General features: G+C 44.6%; 2 protein-coding genes across 4 annotated transcripts in view; one reads left to right on the top strand and one right to left on the bottom strand.

The window, feature by feature from the left end:
- Positions 1-14,369, bottom strand: part of GLB1 (galactosidase beta 1) — a 126,636-nt gene that overhangs the window by 81,210 nt on the left and 31,057 nt on the right. For all 3 annotated transcript variants that reach the window (XM_055284677.2, XM_063612620.1, XM_055284679.2), the window contains one exon: positions 3,378-3,547. In XM_055284677.2, coding sequence (XP_055140652.2) covers positions 3,378-3,547 — 170 coding nt within the window. The remainder of the gene's footprint in view (positions 1-3,377; positions 3,548-14,369) is intronic.
- LOC129485534 (small ubiquitin-related modifier 2-like) lies at positions 8,283-8,827 on the top strand. Its single transcript, XM_055284721.2, has 2 exons — positions 8,283-8,463; positions 8,536-8,827. The coding sequence occupies exons 1-2, from the start codon at positions 8,325-8,327 to the stop codon at positions 8,610-8,612; spliced, it is 216 nt and encodes a 71-aa protein (XP_055140696.1). The 5' UTR covers positions 8,283-8,324; the 3' UTR covers positions 8,613-8,827.

The raw sequence follows: 14,369 nt of genomic DNA, 5'->3' as shown, positions 1-14,369 counted from the left end.
GTGGGCAGATGGCTTGAGCCCAGGAGTTTGACACCAGCCTGGGCAACATGGTGAAACCCTGTCTCTACAAAAAAAACACAAAAAAATTAGCCAGGGTGCATGCCTGTGGTCCCAGTTACCCTGGAGGCTTGAGGTGGAGGTTTGCTTAAGCTCGGGAGGTTGAAGCTGCAGTGAGCTGTGATTGTGCCACTGCACTCCAGACTGGATGACAAAGTGAGACCCTGTGTCAAAATAAATAAAGAAAAGAAAAATTATCCAGAATTTGGATATAAGGCAAAAGGGTGACTGCATTTCCTTTCCATGTTATAATGGAGGACTGTCCAATGGGCCCACTGAGGGTTCTTTCATTCTTTAGGGGAAATATTTTGTTTGACTTACTATTTACTATTGATTAAGGGAAGAACTTTGAAGTTACAGATTAATTTGTAGATTATTGCCTGGGAGAGAAACAAATGATTGTCATACAGAGAAGACAACTCCAAAGGTTACTCTTTCATTCATTGCCCTTTATGATATTAACCAGTTTTATCTCTAAAGATAACTTTATTTGAACATGCCTTTCTTGACTGACTATAAACCTCCCTTCCTCAAATTCTCCTTTGAATTAGCCTTACCATCTAGCTAGTTTCCTTGGTAATAAGTTAAATGAATTTTTTAAGATTTTCATTTTAGGTTCGGGGTACATGTACAGGTTTGTTATACAGGTAAATCGCATGTCATGGGGGTTTGGTGTACAGATTATTTAGTCACCCAGATAATCTGCCTAGTACACGATAGGGGTATTCACCCTCCTCCCACCCTCCACCCTCAAGTAGGCCCCATTGTCTGTTGTTCCCTTCTTTGTGTCCATACGTACTCGATGTTTAGCTACCACTTATAAGTGAGAACATGTGGTATTTGGTTTTCCGTCCCTGTGTTTTCTCAGGATAATAGCCTCCAGCTGCATCCAAGTTGCTGTAAAGGACATGATCTCATTCTTTTTTGTGATTTTGTAGTATTCCATGGTGTATATGTACCACATTTTCTTTATCCAGTCAAATAAATTTCTGACATATGTCCATCATATATTTGTTTGTAAGTCATGTTTTTAGCTTTTTATAATTATACTTTGCATAAACAATTGAATTGAGGTGCTCTGTGGAAGGGGAAAGAGCTCAAAAATCCAGATATCTTATATAAATTTCTAAACTGTCTGTAGAGAAAGATAGGGTGTAGAACCATAAACCACAGGACACATAGACCTTCCCGTTTGGCAGCCTCTTGGGAAGGGCCTTGTTATGAATTTTTACAGCAGCTCCCCAAGCTAGTCAAACTTGGTGGGGACACTTCTTAAAATCAACAACAACAACAACAACAAAGAAAACTCCAGAATTATATCAGCACTAATTCCTATTACATAAAAATTATAGCTGGGCACAGTAGCTCTCTTCTGTAATCCCTGCACTCTCGGAGGCCAAAGCAGTAGGATCGCTTGAGGCCAGGAGTTGAAGACCACCATGGGAAACATAGTGAGACCTCATCTCTAAAAACAAAGCAAAACAAAAAAATTAGCTGGTATGGTAGCAGTGCCTGTAATCCCAACTACTCAGGAGGCTGAGGTGGGAGGATCACCTGAGCCCACTTTAAGGTTTCAGTGTACTATGATCGAGCCACTACATTCCAGCCAGGTGACAGAGCAAGACCCCAGCTCTAAAAAATTGTTTTAATAAATAAAAATAAAAATTGTATATGCCCATGTAAGGCTTAGGAAAAATAAGAATATTTTGCTGAAAAGTAGTAAGAGACATTTATTTTTTGAAGAAATAATTTTTAGTACATGTAGGAAAAACTCCAACCCCTATATCCTCTGATAAAAGATTTTGTCAGGAATCATGTGGCAGGAGGTAAAATGACAAAACCTTCTACCAGCTCCTCTGTGTACCTACAGACAGCATGGGATACAAAGTTAAATATGGAGCCATCCATTACCATCACAAAGCTCTCTTTGAAGACCCTGGGTTGTGTCATTTTGCATGTGTGTGATCCCATGATTTCAGGGTTCCCTGGAACAGTCTTGGTCTTCCAGAACTCAGTGTTGGAATTATAAACAGGTGAACTTGGGTTCACTCTGCCAGTGGCCTTAGAACCAGAATAATGAGTGAGTTCTCCCTCACTATCTATCTTCGGAATCTGCCTCTGGGTTTTCTCACTCTTTATCTTTGAAAAGTTATCAGCAATCCACATCGGCACTGCAAAAGCCAGAGCAGCCAGCCACACCAACTTTCTTCCCTGTTAGTTACTTTGCAATAGCAGAAGAGATGCAGAGAGATAGCTATTGGGATAATTCTATACCCTGAAGTTATACAATTACCCCAGCAGAACCACAAAGCCAAACTGGGTTTCAGAAATCTACCTAAGCACAAGGCTTATTCTGGTATTGGGGCTCAGAAAACAATACCCCAAAGCATGGCACCTGGGCATGCTGAGTACTTTGAACTAAAGGAGATTAGAAGGCCTTAGGAGCAAATCTTCTTTCTCTGACCTTCTCCGGCTCTTCTGTCTCCCAACCCTCCTTCTCCTCTGAAGCAAGTCAAACCAGAATTCATCTTCCCCAGTGTGGGTCATAGAAATTAGAACCCCTCTCTCCCAAAGCAAGCCAGAAAACCTAGAAAGGTCACCTCTCCCTTCTCCCTTCTAGACCCTCATTGCAGAGGGGTCCTGCTCCATACCCAGAAGGAAGGAATGCCACCCAGAAAGGCCAAGAAGAATCTGTTGAGGCAGGCCTTGTGGGTTTCCCACTTCAGTCTACTACCATTAGGTCAGAACCTTTCATGGAATCTAAGTGTAAAAAGTTTTCCTTGGGTCTTCTTTTCTGAAGACTCTCATGTCAGATAAAACGTATCTGTTGTGCTTTTCTCCTGTTAACCTAGCTTTTTGTATGACTACAGCCATACCTGTGCTACAGCTGCCTGCATGCCTTCCCTTCCGTTCAAATACTTGCTGAACTTCTGACCAAAGATATGGCCTTGGGCAAATTTCAGTTTCATCAGCTATAAACAGGAACGATAATACCTATCTCGAGGAAATGGAATCATTAGTATAAAGTGCCCTGTATCTGGTAAGTGCTCAATCATTGTTATTCTGTTTGCTTCCCCCATCCTTTGCCTTTTTAAGCTATTTATTTAATGATTTCTGATGATTAAAATTGAAGATTGGAAGAAGTAGTTAATTATTTGAAAAAGGGCCAGTCCAGCTCATGACAAGCCCCTCCGAGAACATCACACTGGACCACTTCCCATTTCTGAGCAATAAAATAGCCACCCTGAGAAATACAGTTGTATCCTCTCTCCAGAGTGGGTGTTCAGGCCTAGGTGAGAGCCACATGCCCTTCTACTTACGTCTGGATGGCGTTCAGCCCAGCCATCTTCATCTTCAGCAGCCGGTCCTTCCAGTAGAAGCGGGGCACACGGGAGTAGTGAATGCTTCCTGAGATGTAGCGAAATGGCTGACCATCCTTGAGGAAGCAGTCCCGGCTATAGTCAATTTCAAACATCCTCTGGGTGGCATTCTACAGGGCAAGGATGGGGTCACGTGAGAACTTCCACCTTCTGCATTTCAGAAGCCGATCCTTTGACAGTGGCAAGTGACTCTCTGCCTATTTAATTTGTATAATGTGCTGATGGACTTAATGCTTGTTTTCTGAGCTATCACACAAACCATTGCTAAGCCAGGCCCACCAGGGGTACTCAGGTAAGAGAAATCATCGAGGAGGATCCACATGCAGGATTTAGCTTCTAGAGGCCAGCACTGAGCTGACAATCAGTGGCTGAGATGATATTCCACTGTGCTGATCATGGGGCTGGGGAACATCACACACACACATGCACACACGCCGTTGTTGCTGTGACCTGCCTAAGCACTGGATGCACCTCAACAATAATGTCACTGGGATAACCAAGACTCATTAAGAAAATTCTAAGTGTAAAATACAGGGCAAAAAGCAGTTGATTAAAACTCCAGAGCCCCGATGCCCCATCCTAGATATTGCTCTGAATCCCAGAGTGACCTGGATAAGTCCCGTCTCTAACCCTACCTCTCTTCATCCATAACTATCCAGGGTATTGGACTAAAAGAACTTTAAGGCAATATTTTTAAAATTGTGGGCTGTGACCTAATTTGTGAATAATAAACTCATTTTTGGTGGCAATAAGCATCTTTTAAAAATGAAAGAATTGTCTAGGCACGATGGCTCACGCCTGTAATCCCAGAACTTTGGGAGGCCGAGGCAGGTGGATCACCTGAGGTCAGGAGTTCAAGACCAGCCTGGCCAACATGGTGAAACCCCATCTCTACCAAAAATACAAAAATTAGCCGGGCATGGTGGTGCATGTCTGTAATCCCAGCTACTTGGGAGGCTGAGACACGAGAATCGCTTGAACCCGGGAAGCGGAGGTTGCAGTAAGCTGAGATCACACCACTGCACTCCAGCCTGGGCGACAGAGCAAGACTCTGTCTCAAAAAAATAATAAAATCAATAAAAATAAAAATCAAAGAATAGCAGGCACCGTTGCTTATGCCTGTAATCCTGGCACTTTGTGAGGTCAAGGCTGGAGGATCGCTTGAGCTAAGGAGTTCGAGACCAGCCTAGGCAATTCAGCGAGGCCTCGTCTCTACAAACAAACAAACAAAAAAAAAATTAAGCAGGCATGGTGGTACACGCCTATGGTCCCAGCTACTTGGGAAGCTGAGGTGGGAGGATTGCTTGAGCCCAGAAGGTTGAGAGTGCAGTGAACCGTGTTCATGCCACTGCACTGCAGCCTGGGTGACAGAGCAAGGCACTGTCTCAAAAAAAAAAAAAAAAAAAGAAGAAAGAAAATAGAGGCTGGGTGCGGTGGCTCACGCCTATAATCCCTGCACTTTGGGAGGCTGAGGTGGGTGGATCACGAGCTCAGGATATCGAGACCATCCTGGCCAACGTGGTGAAACCCCGTCTCTACCAAAAATAAAAAAAAAAATAGCTACTCGGGAGGTTGGGTCAGGAGAATCGCTGGAACTGGAGAGGCAGAGGTTGCAGTGAGCCGAGATCATGCCACTGTACTCTAGCCCGGTGACAGAACGAGACTCCGTCAAAAGAAAGAACGAGAAGGAAGGCAGGCAGGCAGGCAGGCAGGCAGAAGGAAAGAAAGAAAGAGGAAGGAAGGAAGGAAGGAAGGAAGGAAGGAAGGAAGGAAGGAAGGAAGAAAGAAAGAAAAGAAAGAAAGAAAGAAAGAAAGAAGGCCGGGCACGGTGGCTCACGCTTGTAATCCCAGCACTTTGGGAGGCCGAGGCGGGCGGATCACGAGGTCAGGAGATCGAGACCACGGTGAAACCCCGTCTCTACTAAAAATACAAAAAATTAGCCGGGCGTGGTGGCGGGCGCCTGTAGTCCCAGCTACTCGGAGAGGCTGAGGCAGGAGAATGGCGTGAACCCGGGAGGCGGAGCTTGCAGTGAGCCGAGATCGCGCCACTGCACTCCAGCCTGGGTGAGAGAGCGAGACTCCGTCTCAAAAAAAAAAAAAAAAAAAAAAAAAAAAGAAAGAAAGAAGAGTATATTACACATAGTAAAGTATTACTTTATAAAACTTTTGTTATATATACATACGTGGAGTTGTATATGTATGCATGTATATTTGGTTGCAATGTAAGATTTATTTCTATTAAGCCCGATTTTAAGAAACACTGTTTTGGGGTCTCTTCAGAAGCTAAAATGTTAGCATTTTGAAAGGCAAGACCTCAACGGGTGGTGGGGGTGTGTGTTCGACTGTTAAGCCAAGTGGAACACTGCCCTCTGGTGGATAAGGCAGCAACAGGCCACAGGTGCCAATAGAACCAGGGTTTTAAGAAGCCATCTAACTAGTGCTCTCCATTATGGGTCAGATTCCTCGTGCATCTTTAGGCTTTCAAAGGTCACAATACTAGCTTTAGTCACAGTAGCATCATAGTCCATGGTGGCTTTGGGGATTGCCCTTGAAGCTGTATTTGGAAGCAACTGTGGCAGCATGAGTCCTAGATCACACATGCCTGAAATCCAACTGGGGAGCGGAAGTTAAACAACTCGGAGAAGAATTCATAGGGGCAAATGGAGAGCTTTACTGTATGTGAATTACATCTCAGTAAAGCTAAATAAACACAAAAAACTAAGAATCATTTTTAAAAGGGCAAGTGTCAATTTAACATCACTTTATTCTTCTAGTAAATAAGGCTTTAATTTCTGTTCAAAGGAAGTCTCCTAAACTCACAAAAACAGAAAAATTATTTTACACCAGGTGTCTCAATGGATGCTCTTGAAAACATTCTCATAGTATATACATGGCTAAGTGTCAAATAAGTGTTCCTCACAAGTTTCCTAAGTTCAAAGGTGGCCCATGAGGTGGGAACATTCATTAGACAGGTAGAAAGGAGGCCAAGCAACTTCTGGCGGAATTCGGAAAAGGGTAGAGCTGTTTGAAATCCACCTGTCTAAGTGAAACAGTTCAGAGGAGCAGGAGATAAGGCTGGGAAAAAATGATGGGGGGAGACAATGGAATCTGGCCTTTGTCCCATACATGGTGGGACACTGTCTCTACCCTCCAATGACCTCGAAGTCCAGTCTAAATATCTCCCCACCATCCATTTACAAATATCATATTACCAAGCACCTCTTATGTGCTGAGTAATCACAGACAAGAACCACACAGATGTGGCCACAACCCATATGGAGCTTCCATCTAGCCTGGAAGAAACCCAAGGGTTAACACAGTGAGGTCAACGTGGTAAAGTAAGGGTTAGAGCAGAATGCTGCAGCAGAAATAAATGGCAGGGAACCCAGGCGTGGCGGGGTTGAGGGGAGGGGCAAGGGCAAGTTTCTCAAAGGAAGAAACACCCCAAACTGTGTTTCTCAATCTTGGCTGCACAGCAAAATCATCTATGCAAGCTTTTAAAAATAGCAAAGTTCTTTGGGAGGCCGAGGCATCCTGGCTAACACGGTGAAATCCCGTCTCTACTAAAAATACAAAAAATTAGCTGGGCTTGGTGGCAGGCACCTGTAGTCCCAGCTACACAGGAGGCTGAGGCAGGAGAATGGCGTGAACCTGGGAGGCGGAGCTTGCAGTGAGCCGAGATCGTGCCACTGCACTCCAGCCTGGGCGACAGAGCCAGACTCTGTCTCAAAAAAAAAAAAAAAAAAAGCAAAGTTGACCTCACCCCCAGACATTCATGTTTTAATCGGTCTTGGGAGGAACCCAGACATTGGAATTTCTTAAAGCTGCCTACATGATATAATGTTCAGCCAAGGTTGAGAACCACTGGCCTGAGCCAAAGCCTAGGATGAAGCAAAGTTAGCCATGGGGGAAGGTGACACAGATGGAGAAAACTGCGTGTGAGGCCTTGGGGAGGGAGGGCAGGACTCCAGGCTAGGAGCCACAGAGCCTCAATACAGTTGAAACATGGCAGCTGCTGAGGCAGAGGAGGAGGCCAGGGCCAGATCGAATGAGCCCTGAAGTCCAGATTCAAGGGCCGGGACTTTGTGCTGAGAGCCATGGAGAAAAACTGAAATGAAAGAATGATAGGACCAGATATGTGTTTTCAAATGTTTGGCTTTTTCCTGAACGGGCAAAAAAGGCAGAAGAGATGTGGCTGTGGCCCACGGTGGTGACAATGAGGTGGGCAGGAGGCAGAAGGAGGACATTCCAGGATGGTGGCCAGTTAGACGTCAGGCACAGGCGCAAACCTGAAGAAGCTCCCACTGTTCTTGGGGAGAAATCTGAGCGTCAGAATGAGAGACAGAGAGAGCGAGCGTGTGAGAGACTTAAGAGAGATATCAATTAAAAAAATATGACTACGTGTATATTAACACCTATCAGTTCATCGTAATATACAGGGAGAAAAAATTCATTGATCACCTTTGGAGACTGCTAGAGTACCAACTCATTACTCTGAAAAGTGATAAATAGAGAGAAAGAGTCAAGCAGTCTACTTCCCCTTCACATAAAAACTGTATTTCAGGGTTACCAAAACATTGACAATGGAAAATTCTCCACTGAATCCCAGTTAATTAAATACAGAAGGGCCCAGACACAATGGCTCATGCCCGTAACCCTAGCAATTTGGGAGGCCGAGGCAGGAGAATTGCTAGAGCCCAGGAGTTCAAGACCAGTCTGGGGAACATGGCGAGACCCTGTATCTATAAAAAAAAATTAAAATTAGTGTCTCCCTCATCCACTGCTGCCGCCTCCTTCTTCTCCCACTCCTGGTGCTGCTTGCATGCTCATTCGGTGCAGTCTTGGTGCCTCTTTTGTGAAGCGGCAGCTGAGACTCAAGTGCTTGCCATGGCAGACGAAAAGCCCAAGGAAGGAATCAAGACTGAGAACAATGATCATATTAATTTGAAGGTGGCAGGGCAGGAGGGTTCTGTGGTGCAGTTTAGGATTAAGAGGCATACACCACTTAGTAAACTAATGAAAGCCTGTTGTGAACGATAGGGATGGTCAATGAGATAGATCAGATTCCAATTTGACAGGCAACCAATCAATGAAAGAGACACACCTGCTCAGTTGGAAATGGAGGATGAAGATACAACCGATGTGTTCCAACAGCAGACAGGGGGTGTCTACTAAAAAGGGGACCTCCCACTTCACTCCAGAACTCTGTTCTTTACAGACCAAGATTACATTCTCAATTAGAAAACTGCAATTTTGTTCCACCACATCCTGACTACTACAGTATAGTTTTCTCTATTCTTTCATTTCCCCCTTCCCCATTCCTTTATTGTACACAAAGTAACTGGTAAATGTGCACAAGTATATTGCTTTTTTTTTTTTTTTTAACTAAACAGCCAGTGGTATGTTTTGATTGATATCAAGTGGAGATGAGATGGGGAAAAACACCGATTCTGTAAAAATACCCCCTTTTCTTCATTAGTGGCATGCTCATTCAGCTCTTATCTTTATATTTCAGTAAGTTATTTTGCTGTTTTAACAAAAAAACAACAACATAAAAATCCTTGCATACTTTATTCAATTGTAGAATGTTAATGTTTTTCATTTATCACCGTAAAACCAAGGACAATTTTATAACTTTGTTGTACATAGCTGTTAACTGTAGGGCAATTTGTCTTTAAGTAGGGTAGTCTAAAAAGAAAGGAATCCTAGATAAGTTTTTCCTTCAAGAAGCTTGTTGTTTACACTTCTTGTTTAAAATAAATAAATAAACAAACAAACAAAATTAGCCAGGTGTGGTGGCAGGCACCAGTGGTCTTAGCTACTCAGGAGGCTGAGGTGGGAAGACTGTTCGAGCCCAGGAGGTCAAGGCAATGGTGAGATGTGATAGTGCCACTGCAGTCCAGCCTGGGTGACAGAGAGGGACCCTGTCTCAAAATAATAATAAATGCAGAAGGAATAAAAGCATCTGAAAAACACCTTTTCCCCCACACTTAGTGAAATGGATTTAAGCTATAATCATCAATAGATGCTAAAACCATTAGAAACACTGATGGAAATTGTGTGAAGGACTGGGCATATTTTTTGTGCTCCATCTGTTCAATTTCAGCCTAAATAAAAGTGGAATAGCCAGACATTATGTCTCTCATGTTATGATTTAACACAAAGTACAGTCTCATCTAGAAAGTAGTCCTCATGGCCGGGCGCGGTGGCTCACGCTTGTAATCCCAGCACTTTGGGAGGCCGAGGCGGGCGGATCATGAGGTCAGGAGATCGAGACCACGGTGAAACTTCGTCTCTACTAAAAATACAAAAAATTAGCCGGGCGTGGTGGCGGGCGCCTGTAGTCCCAGCTACTCAGAGAGGCTGAGGCAGGAGAATGGCGTGAACCTGGGAGGCAGAGCTTGCAGTGAGCCGAGATTGCGCCACTGCACTCCAGCCTGGGCGACAGAGCGAGACTCCGTCTCAAAAAAAAAAGAAAAAAAAAGAAAGTAGTCCTCATTATTTAATCAAAATCACAATTGAACACGAATCTAATAATACCATAAGGAAGCAATAAGCCAAATCCAAAATGTGGGACATTTTAAAAGTCCAATGATTCAGTTGTTCCAACAAATCAATGGTATTAAAAGAAAAAGAGTATTATTTGGAAATGAAAGAACTTCAGAGGAATAATGGCCTAATGATTGCATTAGATCATTATATGTGATATGATATGTGTAATAAGGTATGGTACGATATTCATAATATGAAATGATACGATATTCATTAGGTCAGTGTGAACCTGGTTTGGATCCTAATTCTTTTATTTTTATTACTTTTTATTTATTATTATAATTTTTTAAGATTTTTTGGATACAGGGTCTTGCTCCATCACCCAGGCTGGAGTGCAATGGCTCAATCATATCTCCTGGCACTCTTGAACTCCTGCGTTCAAGCGATTCTCCTGCCTCAGCAAACTATGGCATATGTATATGATGGACTACTACTCAGCAATAAAAAAGAACAAACTACTGGTATTTGTAATAATGTAGATAAATCTCAAAAATGTTGAGAGAAAGAAGCCTTACACAGTTGGGTTCACACTGCATCAACCTATTTATATGAAGTCCTGGGAAAGGCAAATCTAACCTATGGTGGGAGAAAAAATCAGAATAGTTAACTCTGGGAGAGTGGAGGTAGGTATTGCCTGGGAAGGGACGTAAGGGAACTTTCTGGGGTAATGGTAATATTTCATAGCCAGATAAGGGTTTTGGATTATGCAGGTGTAGACATTTGTTAAACCTCATCAAATGGTACGTTTAAGATACGTGCATTTCATTGTATGTAAATTTTACCTTGGGGGAAAAAGGGGCTACTAACAAACACTGACTGCTAGTTAATGATATGCCTACTGAAGTATTTATTTTAGCGAGAGGAGGGCATTGGTATCTGCAAATTATTTTGAAATGCATCCAAAAAATAAGATGAATTGATAGACAGATGGAGGGATGGACTGATAGTAATATGTTAACAGTATAATCTTTCAACTCTCTCTGAAAATTTTTCCTAGCAAAATGTTGACACAAATGCAGAGTGATAAAATGAATTATGGTTTATATTGTATGTGTATTGTACATGCATGTTTGTATATATACAAATATACATACATGATCAAACGTTATGCAGCTCTGGAGAGTATGCAGCCCTTGCCATTGTGAAATAATCTCCGATGGATATCCCAGCACTTTGGGAGCGATATAGGGTGAAAACAGAAGGCAGAGGAGGAGAGTTTTTTGTTTTTGAGTCAGGGTCTTGCTCAGTTGCTCTGGCTGGAGTGCAGCAGCATGATCATGGCTTGACCTCCTGGGCTCAAGTGATCCTCCCACCTCAGTTCCCAAGTAGATGGGACCACAGGGGTGCGCCACCATGCTCAGCTAATAATTTTCAAATTTTCTGTAGAGATAGGATCTCACTATGTTGCCCAGGCTGGTCTCCAACTGCTGGCCTCAAGCAATCCTCCCACCTCACGATCCCAAAGTTCTGGGATTACTGGCGTGAGCCACCGTGCCCAGCCCGAAAAGTGTTTTTTTTGGTTGTTTTTTTGTTTGTTTGTTTTTTGAGACGGAGTTTCACTCTTGTGATCCAGGCTGGAGTGCAATGGCACAGTCTCGGCTCACTGCAACCTCCGCCTCCCCAGTTCAAGCAATTCTCCTGCCTCAGCCTCCCGCCCCCACACCTGGCTAATTTTTGTATTTTTAGTAGAGACAGGGTTTCACCACGTTGGCCAGGCTGGTCTCAAGCTCCTGACCTCAGGTGACCCACTGCCTCGGCCTCCCAAAGTGCTGGGATTACAGATGTGAGCCACCACGCCTGGCCTTTAAAAGTTTTTAAAAACATGCCTATATCAGCTGTAGCTCTGTGAATGGTCTTGCGCAAGCTCAGTATGCTTTGTGCTGACTGTCTCAACTTACACTCAGATCTTATGTCTTTTTGCCTTCCTGCCCCAACACTGGGGGAATGAGCTCAGCCCAGAAGTCCAGGAGCACGGGTAGTCCATGCCTCTGAGGGCAACCTTCAGCCAATGAGGGACAAAGAGAGTGAAGAACTTCATTCTCTTGTCTTTTAGGCAGATAATTCTGGAGACACTTTGTGCACTTTTCAGGAGGTCTCAGAAGAATCATGTTCTGGTTCCCAGAGTGATAACCACGATATGCATTCTGACCCAGGCTGTCCCTTCTTTCTACCTGTGCCTTGCTCCTATGCTCTTGGATCACTTCTCAAACCACTTGCACCCAATGTTCTGCTTCTAGAGGGACCCCAAGTACGACAATTGGTACCAGGAGTGGCCTCAACAGCAGATCATCAGGATGTGAGTCTGCACCTTGTTATCTCATGAATGTCAAATAGCAAGAACCTTATAGCTGGTGCTAAGTGGGGTGGTAACGCCTCAAAGACAAATACCAAGGCCCTCAACTATGCGGGACCAGGAGGAGGCATGGAGAAAAAGGGAGCAGTCGGTATCTGCACTGGCTCCACCCCTGGAGTGGGGCAGAGGTGGGGGTTACTGGTCATTGAAAGGAGTGTGAGGTTAGCTGGCTTTTATTAAGTGATTTGGAAGCTTTGAAGACAGTGACTGTTTGATGGGCTCAGGTGAGCCATCCACTCAGGGCATCCTATGAATGTCAGAGGCTTCTGTGGCAATGTTTAAAGAGACTGACATCTCAGGCCAGAAAAGTAAGACCTAACCATGGGGGTCACTGGGAATGGATCTTGAGGGGGAAAATCCCAGGCCGGATATGGGGAAGTTACTGGTAGGGTGTATTCTCCCATGACCTATACTCTATTGGTAAAAGCCCAGTCCCTATGCTGTTGGGAGGATCCTTGGAACCTAGACATGACACTGGTCTACAGGAAATGAGGTGAGGATGCCAGAACTGCCTTGGCATCCTGAGAAAGGTATAGAATGGCTCAAGAGGTGGGAATGTAAAAAGGGTGACCAGAGACCCCACTACCTGGCTCTACTCCCCAGGAGAGCCCAGAGAACTCTCCCTTCAGGAAGGCACTGGTGAGGAGGGCCCTGGCATACTTGGGAAGCCCCCCCAAGTGGGGCCATCCTCTGCAGGCAAGAATGACAGAGGAGCTGCCATGGCAAGGGGCGCCCTAGTGTAGCTGGGGATGATGAGGTTCTGGCATAACCAACATGGGACCGCTTAACCATCAGAAGCAGGAAGGCACAATTACCACAACAACCAGCAAGTGGCAACTTGTCAGGTCACAGTGGCAACCAGGGTGTGCTGACCTGTGGACCAGGAGTGACCTTACACAGTGGCTCATAAGCCACACATTGCTGTGGGGCGAGGTGGCCAGGCAATCAGCAAGAGTACTGCTTGACATGTTTAAAAACTTGTGAGCAAAAGGCTGATGTCAACAACTGCATGGAAAAGTGAGATTCCTTCATCCAATTCCCAGCTTTGAGCCAGTTCTCCAACATACAGTCAACAAAATTTGACTGAAGGAAAGGTTGGATGGATCCCCTTGAGGAAGGACCCTGCAATACCACCCCAAGTCCACACAGTAAATATTCCTCCAATCCTTCCCAACAAGACTCAAGGTAACTGTGTCCTAAGAAAAGGGGCACCCCAAGGCCACCACCTTCTGAGGACTATTGGATACAGTCTGAACTGGCATGGTAGCACCAGGGAACCTGAAATGCCATCACTCTCCCTTATCACTCTTAGGGAGGCCAGGGATAAAGGGAGCCTTGGCCCCAGTCCTTTTCACAGAGAGTCCAACAAATCAGAGGACCCGTCACATGGTTATTTCCCTGGCTCTGAGTTCAAAGTGGGATGGTTTTACATAATGGCCTGCAGAACCCTCATCATGAGTAGGAGCCATCATGGATCAAGTGGAAGCTCTGGAACTGCCCACTCCCCACTCCCACTCAAGATAAATCTGAAGCAAGACCACAATCCTCTGGGAATTGTAGCTATTAGTGCCCCCTCCACAAAGACTTAAAGATCATTTCCATCATGTTCATTCAAATCGCCCGTGAGCCTCTGCCAGAAAAAACAGATCACGGTACATGATGGTGGCCACTTAATTAACCGAGTAGTAGCTCCAACAGCAGCTACCATGTGGGTGTGGGATTACCACTGGGACAGAACACAGCCTCTGATATTTGGTTTGCGATTAATGTTCTAATCTTTTCAAATCCTACTGATAAAAAGGATTGAAAATAGTTCGTGAGTGAGCAGGACAGCAGTATATTCTCCCTCTTGCCCGGGGCTGTGTCCACTGCCCTGCTATATCACATGAGACTTGGACTGTCTGTGCATTCATGGACTGTCATGGTCTGAGAGATGAACACCACCATGTTATTTGAACCAGGAGAGCAGGGGACATGTCTCTGAAACAAAAACCTAGAAAAGCCACAGAGAGGGGATCAAGATGGAC

Source organism: Symphalangus syndactylus, chromosome 1, assembly GCF_028878055.3.
Source record: "Symphalangus syndactylus isolate Jambi chromosome 1, NHGRI_mSymSyn1-v2.1_pri, whole genome shotgun sequence".
NCBI classification, from domain to species: Eukaryota; Metazoa; Chordata; class Mammalia; order Primates; family Hylobatidae; genus Symphalangus; species Symphalangus syndactylus.
Note: the sequence above shows the minus strand (reverse complement) of the source record. Positions and strands in the feature narration are given on the sequence as shown.

Excerpts from the sequence above, each read along its gene's own strand:
- LOC129485534 (XM_055284721.2), top strand. The coding sequence starts at position 8,325 with ATGGCAGACGAAAAGCCCAAGGAAGGAATCAAGACTGAGAACAATGAT. Across the intron at positions 8,464-8,535 it reads TAGTAAACTAATGAAAGCCT|ACACACCTGCTCAGTTGGAA; the intron begins GTTGTGAACGAT and ends TCAATGAAAGAG.